This window comes from Pan troglodytes, chromosome 15, assembly GCF_028858775.2.
Source record: "Pan troglodytes isolate AG18354 chromosome 15, NHGRI_mPanTro3-v2.0_pri, whole genome shotgun sequence".
NCBI lineage: Eukaryota > Metazoa > Chordata > Mammalia > Primates > Hominidae > Pan > Pan troglodytes.
Genome location: NC_072413.2, coordinates 21,449,819 through 21,469,872, shown reverse-complemented (window position 1 = coordinate 21,469,872; position 20,054 = coordinate 21,449,819). Strand labels below are relative to the sequence as shown.

Below are 20,054 nucleotides of genomic sequence, written 5' to 3'. Positions count from 1 at the left end.
ATTCTTTATTTTGGTAGAAAAATAAACTGTTCAACCTGTAAATTGTCACTTATTTTCATATTGTTGTAAAGCAAACTTACAGAATAGGAACACCTGCTACCAGTTCCAAGAATATCACATACATATGCCTTAGAAAAAGGCCAGGTATGATGGTTCATGCCTGTAATCCCAGCACTTTGGGAGGCCAAGGTGAGAATGGATCGATTGAGGCCAGCAGTTCAAGACCAGACTAGAAAACGTAGCATGACCCCCGTATCTACAGAATAATTTAAAAATTAGCCAGATATTGTTGTGCGGGCCTGTAGTCCTAGATACTCAGGAGACTGAGGCAGAAAGATTACTTCAGCCTAGAATTTGAGGTTACAGTGATCTCACGCTCACTGATGATCATGCCACTGCACTCCAAACTTAAGTGACAACCCATGTTTAAAAAAAAAAAAAAAAAAGTCACCGCGAGTTCGATTCAAACAGTGTGAAGGAGGAAGCAACTAATTATCTCCCTCTCCTGATTTTTCATAATTTTATTAAATCATCACTAGGAAAACTAATGGTTTGGGTATCACACAATTACACTACAATCTGATAGGAGTGGTAAAACCGGCCAATGGAATCCAGGTAAAGTACAAAAACGCCACCTTTTATTGTCCTGTCTTATTTCTTGGGAAGGAGGGTTCTACTTTACACATTTCATGAGCCAGCAGTGGACTTGAGTTACAATGTGTAGGTTCCTTGTGGTTATAGCTGCAGAAGAAGCCATCAAATTCTTGAGGACTTGACATCTCTCGGAAAGAAGCAAACTAGTAGACTGATGAGCTGGATTGCTTAGATTGATAACATTTACAAAGAGGAGTCCAGTTGACATGCTATTAATGTTGAAATAACCATGCCTGTACTGGTCAGTGAGTTCAGTCAGCTGGTTGGAATACCAGTTCCAGAGCTTTAGGCGACACATTTGAATTGAGTTATCATTGTAGAGAGTCATGGCTCCATCAGCTATGGTTATCTTCTTTGGTCTGAATGCCTATCAGTCCTTACCAGCTGTAGCAGCCACTGCTTGATAAAACTTTGCCACGAAGTCTGGCTCACTGAACTCCAGCTGTCTGACAAATTCATTGCGCTCCTGCTCAGCCCAGCCTCGAAACCACTGATCCCAAAGATGTAGCTGGCACTCAAAGATAGAAGGTGGTCGGTCTGCCCCAGACACACTAAGCTGCTCCAGACTATCCAGCAGTGGTTGTAATTTTTCTGGCACTGCCTTAGCTACCAGGTCCTCTAGGAAACGTTCACGCTGGGGACCTGACCAATTGGCAAACCAGTGAAGAATACACTTCATCTCCTGGGAGGTGATGTAAGACATCAGAGGAGGGGAAGGGTTAGTATTGTGTGGTACTGAGGGTAAGAGAGATGGGAAGGATAGTGGCATTGAAGAGGATGACTCCAGTGGCATCCTGAAACATAAAAGCACTGTTATATGCTCTCCAGGTAGAGCAACGAAAATACAACTTTCAAGCAACAAGACATCTTACCACACTCAATTAGCATCTACAGAGAAAATTACTTTTCATGAATTCAAAGACCCAAAATAATAAGTCCTTTATTTAGATTATTATCCAACTACCTTAGAAAAATCACCAAAAATAACTTCATTTCCTATTTGCCTGCCTTTTTCAAACCCATTCTTCCCCACCCACTGTCTCCCTCCATCTTTCTTATAAAGAACCTAAAAATAACCAATATATTTCTTGTTCATTCTCTTCCTCTTACTTCTATGTGCCAGGTTGGGTAAAGAAAAAAACAATGATTAATGTTGGTCCATCATATCTTCTCCAAAATGAAAAAGCACACATTTTAAAATCTAGTACGTGCAGCTGGTCAAGGCTGATGCTAATTGTTTTGCAGCTATCAACAGTGGGGGAAGAAAGAAAAAACATTATTTATGATGAAAGAGCCTTCAATGTGCATATAAGCCTCTGAAATACGCCAACAACTCCATAACATCCGTTACCTCCTTACATTTCCTGTAAAGCACCAGGAAAAGTTAAAAAGCAGAGTAAGGCCCTTGCTCAAAATAAGGTAACGCATGAAAGAACCAGAAGCCCGGGTGTTTGAGACGTTCTTAAAAAAGAGTCCAGTTGGTTTGTTGGCTTAGAGATCTAACAAGTGTTATACTATTTTATGACAATCCATGTCTTTAAACAATTGTCCTTAATATTTAGTATGGGCCAGACGCGGTGGTTCTTGCACTTCCAAAGTAATCTCAGCACTCTGAGAGGCCGAGGCAAGAGGATCGCTTGAGCCCAGGTGTTCGAGACCAGCCTGGGCAACATGGCAAAACCTCATCCCTACAAAAAATAAAAAAATTAGTTGAGCGTAGAGGTGCCTACCTGTAGTCCTAGCTACTTAGGAGACTGAGGTAGGAGCATCACCTGAGCCCGGGAGGTTGAGGCTGCAGTGAGCCCTGATCGCGCCACTGCACTCCAGCCTGGGTCAGAGTGGAGGGACCCAGAGTGGAGTGACAAAAAAAAAAAAAAAAAATTTTTTTTTTTAGTATGGTATCTATTGGTGCCTTGCAATTTTTTTTTTTTTTTTTTTTTTTTTTTTTGAGACGGAGTCTTGCTCTGTCACCCAGGCTGGAGTGCAATGGCGTGATCTCAACCACTGCTTCCTGGGTTCAAGCGATTCTCCTGCCTCAGCCTCCCGAGTAGCTGGGACTATAGGCGTACGCCACCACGCCCGGCTAATTTGTTTGTATTTTTAGTAGAGACGGGGTTTCACCATATTGGCCAGACTGGTCTTCAACTCCTGACCTCAAGTGATCCGCCCGCCTCGGCCTCCCAAAGTGCTGGGATTATAGGCGTAAGCCACTGCGCCCGGCACCTTGCCACTGATTTTGCATCATGAATGCAACGGAAAGATCAGCCAATTTGACTTTAATAGTTTTCAGTCTCTTAAATCTCTAACGTATCTCTTAAATCTCTAAACTATTTGTCTGTGACCTATTTTACTGTTTGTGTTTCTTCTGCATCAAGTTGGAGGATTGGTAGTGACAAAGATAGAAGCCCCTAAACAATTAATATTAGTTCAAGTACCAAAAAAGTTCAGGGCGCTTGCATTTTCCAGTTCTTGCCCTACAGGAAGCAGTTCCTCCAAGGGAACTTACTCTCTTCTGCGGAGCAAGGAAGAACTTTCCCAGAATCTTGCCACATGGCTTCCAAGGCAAACTCAAACTCAAGTTCAGCGTCATAGATCAGTTCATAGTCTGGGTCCGAAGACACGGCGATGCCTCTTGCGCACCCCCACGGAGCTTGTTATTCCGATTCCGCACCAGCCCCCCGCCCCTCCCCAAAAAAAGCCTAAGATGGGAGTGGCTATGATTCAGAGGACAGAGGGCAGAAGCTGTTTGCGTTAAGGAGTGGGGGGCTTGCCCTATTAAGGTAATCCGCAAACACCGAGTCTGACCCGGCCCATAGAGGTACTTCTACCCCGCTTACCTCCCCTTTTCTCTCGGAGGGCACCCGAAGATTGTCACGAGTCCTTAGACTCCAACTACTGCCGCAGCTTCCAAATTTCCTGAAAACCCTAAGCTGGGCCAGCCCGGCAGCCCACGCACTTCCGGCCTCGGACCCGCCCCAAACACCCAAGCGCCCCAGCGCCTCATCTCTAGGTCCGGAAATAAACGAACATCTCCGATTATGGTTATACCAGGGTCGAGGGTTTCCGAATATATTCGATTCAAAGCTTCGGCAAGACGAAGAAAACCGAGCCTGAAAGCAGGGCGAGAAAAGGGGCGCTGCAGGGCGGATGGAAAGAATTGATTGGTAACGATGTGGAGACGGAAACATCCGAGGACATCCGGAGGAATCCGGGGAGTTCTGAGTGGTAATCGAGGGGTAGAGTATGGCAGTGGGCGGGGTCATCTCGGTACGTTCGAAGGGCGTTGGCGGAAATTACCGAAGATGCCCGAAGCCGTCGGGACGGACCCGAGTACCTCACGCAAGATGGCGGAGCTGGAGGAGGTGACTCTGGACGGGAAGCCTCTTCAGGCGCTGCGGGTGACCGACCTGAAGGCCGCACTGGAGCAGCGAGGCCTAGCCAAGAGCGGGCAGAAGAGTGCCCTGGTCAAGCGGCTCAAAGGGGTGAGGAGTCGGCGTTGCTGGGGTGTCGGAGGAGAGCGGACCCGGTAGAGACGAGCCTCTGCCGCGGCGCAGGCGCAGTATCCGGGCTCGGCGCGAGCTCGCTCAGGCCGCCAGCGCGAGCCTCTGGATCCGCGCGCACGGTGGTTGATGAGGTTCGCGCTGGAATGGAGATCGCGCCGGTTCCCGCCTTAACGGCAGCAGCGCGAGCCCAAATGGGAGGGTGTGCACTACTCTCCAGGAGTGTCTTAAGCTCCTTCCTCCTTCCCCCACCCCCTCCTTGTTTGTATCTGTGGTTTCAGCGCATGCGCTGCAGAAGGAGTTAAATCCCACTACAACCTACGGCGTTGCTGGCCTGAGGGGGGCGAGTTGGGCTGGGTCGGAGTTAGGGGTATAGTTGCGCGAAGGGGTGGATGGGGTTGGTATCGGTATCTGCAGGAATAGGACTGGGGTAGGGTAAAATGTCTGCTCGATTAGATGAGGAGATGAAGAGAGACCTTTATTTGAAGGGACTTGATGAGAGAGAGGTCTCTAATTTAGTGGCATCTAGTGGCAATTTGGGTGGTTAAGAGTTTGGTGAATATTGGTGAGAGAGGCGAGGCAGGTTGATATATATTGGGGATTTTGAATCGGTTTGAGTAGATTAAGGTGGGATTGTCATGAGGTAGGTGTAGCTCGATTCAAGTGTATAGGTTTGGTTTATAGAAGGGAAGATGAGGATGTCTTGGTTTTAATTAGAGTTCAACAGGATACGTGGCAGGTTGTGCAGATTAGGTCTGGGTTGGCTCCAGGGTTGAGTTGGCAGACCGTTGCTTATACAGAAGCTGATAGTTTTGTGTGTGTGTGTGTTTGTGTGTGTGTGTTTGTGTGGATGGACTAGGTTAGACCACAGTTTACAGGGTCTGTGGTCATTTTCTTCTGTAGCTTCCTCTTTGAAAATTTTATAAATTTGATAAATCTAGGTGCCACAGTACTGGAAATTATACAAATTGACTCTGGTACTGGGTAACCCTTTGACCAAGTAATTCCGTCAGGCAAAAACCAGGAGCCCCATGGCTGGTTTGAGTATTTTAAGTAATTTTACATGCATGATCAGATTTAGAAGGGGCACTTGGCGAAAGTGCAGAAGATAATAGGGATTTTAGTACTGGTTCTATTACTGATATTATGACATAGCCAGGTCACTGATTCTGTGTGCCTGCATTTTATATCTGTACATTTAGTAACAGTAACCATGGCTACCTTTATGGGTCTTCTGAAGATGAATGAGAACAGTGTTAGTAAAGGGTTTTCAGGTCCCTGGAAAAGGAATACAGTTTAATTGTGTGTATTTAAGTCATTGCGTTTAATTAAGAGGTTGTGGTAGAGGTGGGGGTTTGTTTTTCTTTTTTTTCCTCATCATTTCTGACTTTTACCCTTCTCTATACCAGGCTCTAATGCTAGAAAATTTACAGAAACACTCAACACCCCATGCTGCATTCCAGCCAAATTCCCAGGTGAGAAAGAAGGTGTATTCAATGGAGTGGGCCCTTTGGATATCCAGACACATGGAAGGACGTGGTGTTGTATATTTGATGCTTAAGTCCTCATGACTGTTTTCCTAAGTTCTCTTAGTCAGAAATGTTCTCAAACCAGGACAGTTGAATTCTAATCAACCCAGTTGTATACAAGGGCCTGGAGTAAAGAACAGAATCAGAGGCACTGTTAGTTTATAATAATTGAAATGGCATGTGCAGAAAGGTGTGGCTTCCATTAATTACGTGTAGTACAGAGATCTGAAGTCATTTATCTGCCATGAATTTAGGAAAGGTAGTTGATGTCTTTGAGTATAGATATGAAGTAGATCACCAGTATGGCAGTGTAGGGAAATAGTTGCTGATTAAGAACTCTTGTTGATGTAGATTTTCCAAGGGTTCAATCCTGTGTAAGTCACCCACCATTACTAGTGTTAACTACTAACTCAATGCACTTACTCATAAACATTACTAATACCTCCTTTACTTAGGATAAGAAACAACCTTTGGAGGCCTTGGTCTTCTCCATTTCCTTATCTGTAATATGAGAAACAGACTAAACCCATGGGTTTATAACGGCTCTCTTAGGGTTTTGTGGAGCTGCTTTGGGGAGCTTCCTAGGGGAAATACCTTTTTCCCAAGTAAGCAAGGCTCATACTCCTCTCTTAAACTAGATTAGATCTACTTTTACCTGCTTTTTAACTATTGAGTTTCTGCATAAAATTTTTAAATTATTCCACAGTTAAAATCCAAAAATTATTAGGCTGCACAGTCTCTTAAAGTTTCTTTCAGCTTTTAAAAATCCCCTCATTATAATGTGTCATATACTTAAAGGAAAAATCCAAGTCTTTGTTAAAGCAATAGTGTGCAGCCTCAGTACTAGATGAAGTCTCAGGATACTGTGGAAAACAAGAGAGCCCTCCTACTCCTTTGTTATCACCTCATTAAGCTGTAAGTATCATAATCTAGCCAGCATTCAGAGGTTCAATTAAGTACTTTAACAAGCATAAGAAACTGCATAAGTTAATCAGCTTAATTGTATTCCTTTTACCCATTGCATTTTAGTCTTTGAAGCTTTGCTTGTATTAACACAGGGGTTGTGCAGCAAACTTGCCTATTCTGTAATACACATGCAACCCACCCTTCAACAATGTCCATTGAGTGCCAAGAGACTCATTTCTACTTTAGGTGAAAATAAACCTTTACTATGTTTAGGAAACATGACTAATAACATAGAAAGTATTCAGGTTTTTTTGCTTTTTCAGTTCTAAATAGGACTTGCTAAGCAAGAAGGTTCTAGGGAGGAGAACTTGTGAAGAGAAAGCTGGAGGTCAGAAGGGCAACTTGGGAATCTGTATTACAGAAAAAAAAAATAGGAAAAGGCGTAAGCTCCTGTTACCAAGGATTTCCTTTCACCCAGACAAAATGGAGTTATAACTTTGTCTAAATGCTGAATGGATATCCCTTTTCTTAGTCTCTTGATTTCATACTTTTAAATACTATACTTGAATTTTGGAGTTGTTTGGTAAAATGTTTCCTGGATATGAGGCCGGGCATTGTGGCTCACGCCTGTAATGCTAGCACTGTGGGAGGCCAAGGCGGGTAGATCCCCTGAGGTCAGGAGTTTGAGACCAGCCTGGCCAACATGGCAAAACCCCGTCTATACTAAAAATGCAAAAATGAGCTGGTTGTGGTGGCACATGTCTGTAATACCAGCTACTCAGGAGACAGGCAGGAGAATGTCTTGAACCCAGGAGGCGGAGGTTGCAGCAAGCCAAGATCGCGCCATTGCTCTCCAGCCTGGATGACAGTGATAGTCCGTCTCAAAAATAAATAAATAAATAAATGTTTCCTGGATAGGTAACGGTTGATCTTTTGGAGGAACTGGCTTTTTTTTTTTTTTTCTTGAGATGGAGTCTTGCTCTTTAACCCAGCCTGGAGTGCAGTGGCACCATCTCAGTTCACTGCACCCACCACCTCCTGAGTAGCCAGGATGACAGACTCACACCACAATATGCCCACCTTTTTGTATTTTTGGTAGAGACGGGTTTTGCCATGTTGCTGAGACTGATCTTGAACTCCTGAGCTCAAGCAGTCTTCCCACTTCAGTCTCCCAAAGTACTGGGATTACAGACGTGAGCCCCCATGTTTCAGTCTTGATACTACCAAAAGGAAATTTTAGATTACCCTTTAGATAATGTTCCACGTAATCTAGGAATTTAGCCTAAAAGATATAATTACAGGAATTTTAATTTAAGGTTATTTGTGGCTGGGCACGGTGGCTCACACCTGTAATCCCAGCACTTTGGGAGGCTGAGGCGGGTGGATCACTTGAGGTCAGGAGTTTGAGACCGGTCTGACCAACATAGTGAAACTCTGTCTCCACTAAAAATACAAAAATTAGCCGAGTGTGGTGGTGCACACCTGTAATCCCAGCTACTCAGGAGGCTGAGGCAGGAGAATCATTTGAAGCCAGGAGGCAGAGGTTGCAGTGAGGGAAGATCACGCCACTGCACTCCAGCCTGGGCAACAGAGTGAAACTGTCTCAAAAAATAAAAATAAAGAAAAGTAATTTGTATACCAGTATCACTCTTTGGGAACTGAATATTTAAATAAAAAACTTATGTGCAGCTCTTCTTTTTGCCCTTTTTTTTGTGTGACTCAAGGCTATTCTGTTCTTCAATATAGAACTAACTTAGAAAAAAGCCTTCCAACATTTTAGTTATCTTTCTTGGGCGCAACTATAAGGAGTGGACCTTTGCTCCATGGAATGTTCTTCTTTGCATTCTCCTGGTTTGTTTTCCTAGACCCTCTTTTTTCATTTCCTCTACACAGATTGGTGAGGAAATGAGCCAGAACAGTTTCATAAAACAGTATCTGGAAAAGCAGCAGGAGCTACTTAGGCAGCGTCTGGAACGTGAAGCTCGAGAAGCTGCAGAACTTGAAGGTAAGCCCAGATTGTCACTTTTAACAAGGAGTTCGTCATTCTTATCCCTGTCACCAAGTAGATAGGCCTGTCTAACTAGACAATTTCAGAAATAAGTGAGGCTGAGACTGCTACTTACTTGCTTTCATAGCCCATGAAGCCAAGTGGTTTATACTATTTACTTTTGTCAGGGAAGAGGACACTTAATTTGACTGTCTTGTTAGAAGAGGATTCCTGCCAACAGGAAGAGTTATAAGTAAATTAAGCTACCATTTAGATGAAGTAGAGCTGAATCCCAGGGAGTTTTTTCTTTTTATACGGTGCTCTTTTTGGTATGTATCTCTGTATCTGTGACTTTGCCTGACCTCCTTCACTCCTCTACATATTCCTACATGCTGAGTCCTTCACTCCCTCCCTGCCCCGACCCGATCTGTACTTTGCAGAAGCTTCAGCTGAGTCGGAGGACGAGATGATCCATCCTGAGGGAGTGGCTTCCCTGCTGCCTCCTGACTTTCAGAGCAGCCTGGAGAGACCAGAGCTGGAGCTCAGCAGACATTCGCCCAGTACGTATCTCCCTCCCCACTGCGCTGTTTTGTCAATCCTGCGTAGTTGGTGGGGGGAGGTAGTTACACCTCCTTTCATGCTAAGCCTCCATGAAAGTCCCAGGGAAATTCTGTGACATTGATATTTGACATCTGTTTCTCATGGAAAGTATACCCTTTTTGAAGTCTGCTTTCACCTATATATTGTGTTACCTTCTCAGTGTTTTATGAAGCAGTGTGATTTTTCTTCTCATCTGTACCTCTTCAACTCTTCTACCTCTGAATTTGGCAACAGTCAACTCTTTTTCATCTCTTCACCAGTTGTGTATATTACGTGTTAACACATTCAGTCACCCTCTGGAGTTGGGTATCTGCTGTGGTTTAATCAACAAATTTTTATTGTGTACTTGTTGTATACCAGGCACATGCTAGGCACGAGGAATATAGTAAAGAAAGAAACAAGTCTCAGCCCCAAGAAACTTAGTCTAGTGAGGAGATGGACATTAGTTACAGTTGTTTTGGCTACTGTGCAAGGCAACGCAGAGTATTATGTGAGCATATTATAGTAGGGAGCTCTAACCTCGTATATGGGATTGGTTCAGGCAAGATTAATTAATTTCTTCACATTATAGAAAATATTAAGCACCCAGACTGGGTGTGGTCGCTCACGCCTCTAATCCCAGCACTTTGGGAGGCTGAGGCAGGAGGATCACCTGAGGTCAGGAGTTCCAGACCAGCCTGGAAAAACCGTGAAAAAGCCATGGCAAAACCCTGTCTCTACTAAAAATATAAAAATTAGCTGGGTATGGTGGCAGGCACCTGTAATCCCAGTGACTCAGGAGGCTAAGGCAGGAGAATCGCTTGAACCCGGGAGGCAGAGGTTGCAGTGAGCCAAGATTGCACCATTGCACTTCAGCCTGGACAATAGAGCGAGACTGTGTCTCAAAAAATATATAAAATCATGATAGGCACCCAATTTTGCATAATATCTCAAGCAAAAGTCTATAAATATAGCCTTTGTCTTTTGGGAACTACCTTTCTAAGTCAGTATACTTTGAGGAAAATATGTACAGGTTGAGCATGCCTAATCCAAAGACCCAAAACTTTTTGAGTATTCACATGACACTCAAAGGAAATGCTCATCAGAGCATTTCAGATTTTGGGTTTTCAGATTAGGGATGCTGAATCAGAAAGTATAATGCAAATATTCAAAAATGCAAAATCTAAAACACTTGTGATCCCAAGCATTTTGGAAAAGGGATACTTAATATGTATATAAGACGTGGATTGTTAGTACATATGTTAAACCAATGTGTAACTTAACAAGTATTTTGAATAATTAGTAGTGTTGAGGGGGATGCGGAATCCACCATAATCAGTGTTTTTAGGATGTATGGAAGTTTCCAGCTCTTCTGATTAATATAGAATTCCTTCATGGACTACACTTGATTTTAGTTAAAAGGCTGAGCAGCGATAGACTCTTCATGGAAATAGATTTTTTAGGAGATATTTAATGGTGGGAAAGAAATTTTCCAAAAGGCTAGAGAAAATAGAGAGCCTTTGAGTCTAGTTTTAAGGTCCTGTTTTACTCAGTCCCTGTTTTTCTTGATCCTAGTCTTAGACCCAGAAAGACATTTCTAGAAATCTTTTAGTAAGAAAATACTGGCCAATACTTTGGAATTATTAAGTTCCTTAAGGACCTCTTTTCTCCTGAAATATGAGAGTAGTAGACCCTCAGCTGATCCACTTTGCTCCCTGCGCCCTTTCCCCCTTGATTTTAAAGCCAAGAGGAAAGAGAAAGCTCTTCTAAAATTGTCGGTATTTCTTCTCACATAAAACAAAAAAAAAAAATTTATTGAATTCCTACTGCATACATATCTCTGTGAGAGTATATTGGGAGTTAGCACAGCGTAAAGTCTGTTAGGAAGAGAGAACAATTACACATAAATCGAACAATAGAAGATAGTATGTGACAATGATACAGCAATAGGGAACCAAAAGAGTGGAAGAGCTCTGAGGACTACAGTGATTAGAGAAAGCCTCATAAGGAGATACAGGATTTGAGCTGAGCCTTAGAAATGGTTTGGCAGAGAGGATACAAGAAGATATTTTTAGGAAGGAACAAAGTCAGAGAGATAGGAATGAAAATGGTATTTTTAAAGGAGAGGTAGTAGACTAATCTAGCCAGAGTAGAGTATTTCACATTCAAGAATAGTCAGCAAAACAATTTAAAAGGTAGATGAGGGTGATACACAGAGGGCTTTAAATGCCAGGCCAGTAAGTATGAGGGTTTTTTTTTTAGTTCTATAGGTAATGGGGGAACCATTGAAAATTCTTAATAGGACCATGATTTGATAAGGACCTCTCTTTAAAAAGAGAGGCTGTCAGTTCTTAATATAATTCGAAATGAAAATGAGAAATGATTTCTGAAATAGATTTCAAAAGCAAACATTTAGAGTAAGGGTAGCCAATCTTTTCAGTGCTTTATGTCATCAGTAAGACCCTGCCCATGGCTAATGATTGATGGAGGAAAAAAAAAACCCCAGACTTTAAAAAAAAAAAAAAAGGTGAAAAATAAATTGGAAAATATGAATGTGGTAAATTGTAGAGTACTGCTCATAATTGCCGTAAATGCTCTTCAGTGTCCTTTATGCCATAAACTTTTCTACCTCTGATCTTGGCTTAGATAAGAATCCCATTATAGATGTTGTACAAAATTTAGTTAAGGTCCTGAATGGAGTGGCCATTTGGAATTCTATCAGTGCTTAGTTGAATCAGCATTAACCCTAGTGTTTGTCCAGAAATCAGATTCTTCCAGGTATAGAATCTCAGTCTGCCATATGCCAGTATGCCATTGCAATGGCAGCTTATTTGTTGGCTTTGAATGTTTTGGGGTTGTCTCTTGAATAACAAATTTTGATTAAGTTTCCTACTAACATTTTTCTAAACGCTACTGGCACCTGAGGGAGATTTTTTATTTGTTTTAATATTACTATGTTTAAGAATATGGATTCCTGGCCCCTACCCAAAGAATCTCAAGGAATGGGAGTCCTGGGGCTCTACATTTTTTAAAAAGTCCCTGAGTGGTTCTGTTGACCAATTCATTTTATGAATGACTAACTGAAGGAAGAGTTGTTCAGTGTTATAATTTATGAAGATCTTTGGTTTATATTCCAGCATCCTCCTGTTTATATGCTATTGGCAAAATCCCAAATAGGAAGGAAGAATTGGTTTGTCCAGGTGTGGTGTCTCACACCTGTAATCCTAGCACTATGGGAGGCTGAGGTGGGAGGATCTCCCAGGAGATTGGCCTGAGCAACATAGTGAGTCCTATCTGTACAAAAAAATAGAAAACATTAGCTGACTGTGATGGCACATGCCTGTAGTCCCAGCTACTCGGGAGGCTGAGGTGGGAAGATTGCTTGGGCCCTAGCAGTCAAGGTGGCAGACAACAGAGTGAAACCATGTCTCAAAGAAATAATTGGTTTATAAAATCCTGTCTGACTTTCCCTCTTATGTCTCCATCACTTTCTTCAGATATTTCTAAGGTGTTAGGACTCATTATCCACCTACCATAGTCATAAATTGTCTGAATTTCCTTCTATATCATGACTGTGTGTACAGAAATTCTTACCGTCCTTAATTTTTTCAAAAAGAGCTCAAACTAAGAAAATACATTTTAAAATGGATATTCAGAATATTGATTCTTTAACAAAGGTGATTTTAGCCAGCCTTTGGCTTATAGAGTATGCCCCTCATTCCGTTTTCTCCATATTAAAACCTGGATGCGGAAATTCTAGAGAAATGCTAGGTAACTTACTTACAGGTCTAACATGAGTCAGATTTAGGTTTGGCATTGTTTCCAGGTCTGTATTCTCTTCATTCCTGCTTCTTATTCACACCTAAGGTTACCTTTTAGCCACAGGCTTTTCTTCGATCTCTGGCTTCCTTACTTTGGTCCCACAAATCCTGCCCAGGAATTTGTTTTCTAGGATGAAAAACTATTTCCTCTATAACCCTTAAACATTCTGCACTTTAATATATCCTGCATTGTCTAGCAACTGCCTTTTCCTTTCTGTGAAGCCTTCTGGCTTTGGACTCTCGGAAATCTAATATTTACCCTGACTTGTTTTTCGAATCCTGAAATGTATTTATTAGCCTGTTATCAGTATCAGCTCCACCCTTATTTAGCTAAAGCGCTCACTGTCTACACGTGTTACTAACATCTGGCCTAAGACATTCATTGTGGCCATGTTCTTATAATAGAAGATATCACCTTTTTCAGAAGTTTGTCTGCATCACATCAGCTCTTTCCAAGGAATTAGAGATTCCTCATCTCTTTATATTTTGCATTGCTGACTAATTTCTTGTTTCATGTCTGAGGCGCCTCCAGTTTCTGCTTTTATTGCAAAACAGTGATGACCAGAACTTTCTGAACAGCCCTGTTCATTTCTCCAGATCTCTTTGATGACTTACTACAAGTTCTTCCAGAGGAGTAATCATCCAGAAATCCTATCACTGCAGTTTTACAGTATCAAAAATAACATTATAATTCAATAAATAGCATATAATTCACAGTAGGTAGGTAAAGAGGCTGTTTTGCTTGTACATACTAATTTTAAAATTGCAACTCAGTTATTTGACTTTGTTGTTGTTGTTGTTGTTGTTGTTGTTTTTGTTTGAGATGGAGTCTCGCTCTGTCGCCCAGGCTGGAGTGCAGTGGTGCGATCTCTGCTCACTGCAAGCTCTGCCTTCCAGGTTCACGCCATTCTCCTGCCTCAGTGTCCCAAGTAGCTGGGACTGCAGGCACCCACCACCACACCCGACTAATTTTTTTTTTTGTATTTTTAGTAGAGACGGGGTTTCACCATGGTCTTGATCTCCTGACCTTGTGATCGCCCACCTCGGCCTCCCAAAGTGCTGGGATTACAGGCGTGAGCCACTGCGCCCAGCGTTGACTTTAACACATTTATCTCTGACCAACCTTGCACTTGCCTTTTTTTTTTTGGTGTGTGTGAGATAAATCAGCTTCTTTCACTGATACTTGGGAAGGAACTTTGCCTAACATTTATGAAAACTTTTTATTTTGGTTTTACTTATTTTATAACTTAGCCTATTTCAGATCACTGAATTATGAAATGAGTATTTCATTTCACTGCACTACTGTCTTACAGATATCTTCAAATGTTTGCTAAAGAGTCTGGCCTTTCACTATATATTCTAATCATATATCCTGTATGAACAACCATAACACAAATCTTTCTTCACTTACCCAGATACGAAATGGTATATACTCAGAGGTCCTTTTAATCAAATGATCATGAAGTAAAGTTTTACAAAATATGTGTAGTCTTCTAATTGATTTCATTAGTTTCATTTTGGGTTTTTTTTTTTTTTTTCTTTTTTGAGATGGAGTCTCACTCCGTCGCCCAGGCTGGAGTGCAATAGCGCCATCTCGGCTCACTGCAACCTCTGCCTCCCAGGTTCATGCGATTCTTCTGCCTCAGCCCCCTGAGTAGCTGGGACTGCAGGCGTGTGCCAGCACGCCCAGCTAAAATTTTTTTTGTATTTTTAGTAGAGATGAGGTTTTACCTTATTGGCCAGGCTAATCTCAAACTCCCGACCTCGTGATCTGCCCGCCTCAGCCTCTCAAAGTGCTGAGATTACAGGCATGAGCCACCGTGCCCAGCCTCATTTTGATTTTTTAATTATTATTACAGAAGCATTCGCCTAGTTCATTTTAGATTGTAAGGATATAGAAATAAGAGAGAAGGCCGGACATGGTGGCTTACACCTGTAATCCCAGCACTTTGGGAGGCCAAGGAGGGGGAGGATGACGAGGTCAGGAGTTCGAGACCAGCCTGGCCAACGTGGCAAAACCCCGTCTCTACTAAAAATACAAAAGTTAGCCAGGCGTGGTGGCGGGCGCCTGTAATCCCAGTTACTCAGGAGGCTGAGGCAGGAGAATCACTTGAACCCAGGAGGCGGAGGTTGCAGTGAACCGAAATCGTGCCATTGCACTCCAGCCTGGGCGACGAGCAAGACTCTCTCTCAGAAAAAAAAAAAAATAAGAGAGGAGATCTTGGGTTAGAGCTGCATACCATCTGCTTTATTTGCGCTATTACTATACAACATGGTTTTGTGTACAGAACCTTTTGTGCTTGTACTGTATTAACATTGAGTCCAATCTAGCTGATTAAGTATCTGGAATATAATTATCTTCCTGCTATTTTCTAAACTGGTTCTCATTGATGTTAGTATTGGTACTGTACATAGTTGATCTTTTTTGTTTTTTTGAGACGGAGTCTCGCTCTGTCGCCCAGGCTGGAGTGCAGTGGCGCGATCTCGACTCACTGCAAGCTCCGCCTCCCAGGTTCACGCCATTCTGCCTCAGCCTCCCGAGTAGCTGGGACTACAGGCACCCACCGCCACGCCTGGCTAATTTTTTGTATTTTTAGTAGAGACGGGGTTTCACCATGTTAGCCAGGATGGTCTCGATCTCCTGACGTCGTGATCCGCCTGCCTCGACCTCTCAAAGTGCTAGGATTACAGGCGTGAGCCACCGTGCCCGGCCGCCTAGTTGATCTTAATTCTGGTGGGAAATTTGGAAATCATCTAGTGCAGCCCCTCCTTTTTCTCAATCATGACATTTGAGACTCGGGCACAGTGGTTTATACCTTAATCTCAGCACTTTGGGAGGACCGGGGTGGGAGGATTACTTGAGCCCTGGAGGCTGAGGCTGCAGTGAGCCATGATCATGCCACTGCACTCCAGCCTGGGTGACAGAGTAAAACACTGTCTAAAAAGAAAGATATTGAGACCCAAATTACTTAAGTGATTTACCCAGTTACCTTCCTTCATGGAATTTGAGTGAAACTTTCAGTTTTACATGGATTTATTGTGCAGGATAACCTAGATTGGTGGTTTCCAAGCTTTTTAATAGAACTTTTTTTTTCCTTAAAAAAAAAAAAAAAAACCTCACCTAGTCCGGGTGCGGTGACTCACGCCTGTAATTCCAGCACTTTGGGAGGCCAAGGCGGGTGGATTGCTTGAGCCCAGGAGTTCGAACCAGCCTAGGCAACATGATGAAACCCCGTCTCTGTAAAAAATACCGAAATTAGCCAGGTATGGTGGCGTGCGCCTGCAGTCCCAGCTGCCCGGTAGGCTGAAGCAGGAGAATCGCTTGAACCTGGGAGGCGGAGGTTGTGGTGAGCCTAGATCATGCCATTGCACTCCATCCTGGGCAACAAGAGCAAAACTCTGTCTCGAAAAAAAAAAGAAAAACATGTGAGCTCATGCCTGTAATCCCAGCACTTTGGGAGGCCAAGGCGGGCAGATCACTTGAGGTCAGGAGTTTGAGACCAGCCTGTCCAACAGGGTGAAACCCCATATCTACTAAAAATACAAAAATTAGCCAGGCATGGTGGTGGGCACCCGTAATCCCAGCTACTCAGGAGGCTGAGGCATGAGACTGGTTTGAAGCCAGGGGGCAGAGGTCGCAGTGAGGCGAGATTACACCACTGCATTCCAGCCTGGGTGACAGAGTGAGACTCCATCTCAGAAAAAAAAAAAAAAAAAAAAAAAAAATCTTGAGCTCTAATACATAAAACCTAATAGACAGGACCCAATTCTGAAACCCCATCCAGTTGGCTTGAAGTAATTTCAGGAACTTTAGGGCGCTGAAAAACATTCCTCTAAGTATTTATTTCTTGAGTTTGTTATTGTGCAAATTCATATATTTCATCATAATATTTTGGTTGAAATTAGAAAGTAGTAGTAATAGGCAATCCAAAAAAATGGATACAGAACATAATGAAGTCTTAAACTTTATTCAGAGTAAGAACACTTTGTAGAAATAAGTATACTTCGTATTTGTACATCCCTGCTAGACAGTTTGAAGCCCCTGGAAATTATTTTGCATTTATTTGAGTTATTTATAATATGTGAATTGGCTTCGAGGTGTTGAAAATATTCTAGACGTGCACACCAAGAATTACCAATAAGACCCTGACCTAGTTAGGGCTTTTTGTAGTCTTTTCTTTAGTGTAGAAGTCAAAGAAACCGATACAGATATGTCTTGATAGGCTCATATGCTATAATTGGTTGGATATTAGAAAGCCTGATTTTTAAAAAGCCATGAATGAGTCTTCACTTCATGAATCTGACTTGATTCTTTTTCATTCAATAGGAAAAAGCTCCTCAATTTCTGAAGAGAAAGGTGACTCTGATGATGAGAAACCAAGGAAAGGAGAAAGACGATCATCTAGGGTCAGACAGGTAACTCAGATACCTCCTAAAGCATTACCTCTTCAGTAATGCTTTGGATATCTTCTCTTCTTCAGACTTTTTTTGAGTTCGTATGTCTCTACATTTAGGGGTTTTGTTTTTCTTTTTTGGGACAGAGTCTGGCTCTGTCGCCTAGGCTGGAGTGCAGTGGCACAATCACAGCTTACTACAGCCTCGACCTCCTAGGCTTAAGCAATCCTTCCACCTCAACCTCCCAAAGGGTTGGGATTACAGGCATGAGCCACTGCCTGTCCTCTAGATTTCTTTGTGGTTATCTTCCTTCTCCTCTTTGTCATCTTTTTGTTGTTCGTTTTGTCTTTTTATTTAGATCTGCTCTGCCTTTTAGATTTCTAAGTGAATATTTTTTAAAAGTTTAAATTTGAAAATTAGCAGGCTGCTCTGTATTCTTAAAGCACATTATTAGACAAGATATGACATAATTAACCATTCAATCAAAGCTTTAAAGTTATATGATATAACACTAAGTGGGCAGAATACAAAAGTGTTATGTGTAGTGTAATTATGACTGTACAAAGGAAATGATTAGAGGAAAGAACAAAAAGAAATATACCAAAATGATAAAAAGATAATCGTATTAATTGATAGTAGGTTAGTTCCCTTCAGCCCCCTATCCACCCTTTTACTTTCTAGATGTTCTGCTAATATTTTACTGGAAAAAAAAAAAAAGGGGGTGCTTGAAGCTAAAATTTAAACTACATAGAAGTAGCTTCATTATGGTATTTCTTTTGGTCACTTTGTTTTGATTCCCCTAAGGGCCACGTTAGTCATGATTGTCTCCTGTCACTCCTGTTTCTGTTGCTGAAAGTATATATCATTGAATTTCTCCTTCCTAGGGGTGTCTTCATTAGATACTTTCTCTCCTCTGTTGACTGTGAGCAAATACATTTGGAGCCATTGTGTATCTGTTCTTTCAGGCAAGAGCAGCTAAACTGTCTGAGGGCAGCCAACCTGCTGAGGAGGAAGAGGATCAAGAAACACCTTCCAGAAACCTAAGGGTCAGAGCAGATCGAAATTTGAAAACAGAGGAGGAAGAGGAGGAGGAGGAGGAGGAGGAAGAAGATGATGAAGAAGAGGAAGATGATGATGAGGGACAAAAATCTAGGGAGGCACCAATCCTGAAAGAGTTTAAGGAAGAAGGGGAAGAGATGCCTAGAGTAAAACCAGAGGAGATGATGGATGAGAGACCCAAAACAAGATCCCAGGAACAGGAGGTGTTAGAGAGAGGAGGGAGATTTACAAGATCCCAGGAAGAGGCTAGAAAAAGTCATCTGGCCAGACAGCAGCAGGAGAAGGAAATGAAAACAACATCTCCCCTTGAGGAGGAAGAAAGAGAAATAAAATCTTCACAAGGCTTAAAGGAAAAATCGAAGTCTCCTTCCCCTCCTCGACTGACTGAAGATCGAAAGAAGACCTCACTTGTAGCGCTGCCAGAGCAAACTGCCAGCGAGGAGGAGACTCCTCCACCTTTACTAACAAAGGAAGCATCTTCACCACCTCATCCACAGCTCCATAGCGAAGAAGAAATAGAGCCCATGGAAGGCCCAGCCCCCCCTGTCCTCATTCAGTTATCTCCTCCTAATACAGATACTGACACCAGGGAGCTATTAGTATCTCAGCATACTGTCCAGTTGGTAGGAGGCCTGTCTCCTTTGTCAAGTCCTTCAGACACCAAAGCAGAATCTCCAGCAGAGAAAGTGCCAGAGGAGAGTGTCCTGCCTCTGGTTCAGAAAAGCACACTGGCTGACTACTCAGCCCAGAAGGATCTTGAACCTGAGTCAGACAGATCTGCTCAGCCCCTCCCTCTAAAAATTGAGGAATTAGCACTGGCCAAAGGAATCACTGAAGAATGTCTGAAACAGCCATCTTTGGAACAGAAGGAAGGCAGAAGAGCTTCTCATACCCTTCTCCCAAGCCACAGATTGAAACAGTCAGCTGATTCATCCTCTAGCCGGTCCTCCTCATCTTCCTCCTCCAGTTCTAGATCAAGATCTCGCTCTCCTGACAGTTCAGGTTCTCGGTCTCATTCACCGCTCAGATCCAAGCAGAGAGATGTAGCCCAGGCACGTACTCATGCCAACCCTCGTGGTAGACCCAAGATGGGCTCCAGATCAACATCAGAGTCCAGATCAAGGTCACGTTCACGTTCACGTTCTCGTTCAGCATCAAGCAACAGCAGAAAAGTGAGTATGAGAGAATCCCGGGTGTATTAATGTTCTGTCATACTCCAGTGGTTTTCATTTCAGCCCCTGGAGAGCCTGTCATGATTTCTGAAAGGAATAGGAAAAGCCTCCTTTACTCTCCTTCACTGATTACTTTCTCCTCATTTCAGAATCGAATTTTCAATTAACTGATTCCCGAAATGGGGTTCTTTTTCATTTTGAGTCCCTTGATAGAATGTTGAATTTATGTACTCATCTCCTCCACTAGATGGAAACTTCTTGAGGATGTGGGCATGCCCTTTTACGTGTGTGTCCCAGGATCTAGCATCTAGTTAAAACTTAATAATTTGTTAAATAAGTGGTCAAGGAGACCACTAAATGGGAATAAACACAGACAAAATGGGAGTAAACACAGACAAAAAGGTCCAGAGTATAAAATTTGGTCCATGGAAACTGGAAAACTCAGCAATCTA

The 20,054-nt window shown here is 42.6% G+C and overlaps 2 protein-coding genes across 14 annotated transcripts in view; one reads left to right on the top strand and one right to left on the bottom strand.

The window, feature by feature from the left end:
* Positions 1–616: 616 nt before the first annotated feature.
* On the bottom strand, positions 617–3,624 carry C14H14orf119 (chromosome 14 C14orf119 homolog). Of its 2 annotated transcripts, none has more exons than XM_003952441.6 (2): positions 3,492–3,624; positions 617–1,448 (listed from the first exon to the last, which is right to left on the bottom strand). In XM_003952441.6, the coding sequence occupies exon 2, from the start codon at positions 1,445–1,447 to the stop codon at positions 1,025–1,027; it is 423 nt and encodes a 140-aa protein (XP_003952490.3). In that variant the 5' UTR covers position 1,448; positions 3,492–3,624; the 3' UTR covers positions 617–1,024. The 2 variants fall into 2 exon arrangements, with proteins under 2 accessions (XP_003952490.3, XP_009425763.3); XM_009427488.5 differs by lacking the exon at positions 3,492–3,624 and adding an exon at positions 3,161–3,274.
* The window catches only part of ACIN1 (apoptotic chromatin condensation inducer 1), a 37,369-nt gene continuing 20,915 nt past the window's right edge, over positions 3,601–20,054 (top strand). For 2 of the 12 annotated variants that reach the window (XM_054666384.2, XM_054666383.2), the window contains exons 1-5: positions 3,739–4,136; positions 5,564–5,629; positions 8,483–8,594; positions 17,304–17,392; positions 18,337–19,602. In XM_054666384.2, the coding sequence (XP_054522359.1) occupies positions 3,825–4,136; positions 5,564–5,629; positions 8,483–8,594; positions 17,304–17,392; positions 18,337–19,602 (1,845 nt within the window). In that variant the 5' untranslated portion in view covers positions 3,739–3,824. Of the gene's footprint in view, positions 4,137–5,354; positions 5,457–5,563; positions 5,630–8,482; positions 8,595–9,016; positions 9,137–17,303; positions 17,393–18,336; positions 19,603–20,054 lie in introns of those variants that run through there. The other 10 variants (XM_016925873.4, XM_016925876.4, XM_016925877.4 and 7 more) reach the window with 10 other exon arrangements.

Excerpts from the sequence above, each read along its gene's own strand:
- C14H14orf119 (XM_003952441.6), bottom strand. The coding sequence starts at position 1,447 with ATGCCACTGGAGTCATCCTCTTCAATGCCACTATCCTTCCCATCTCTC.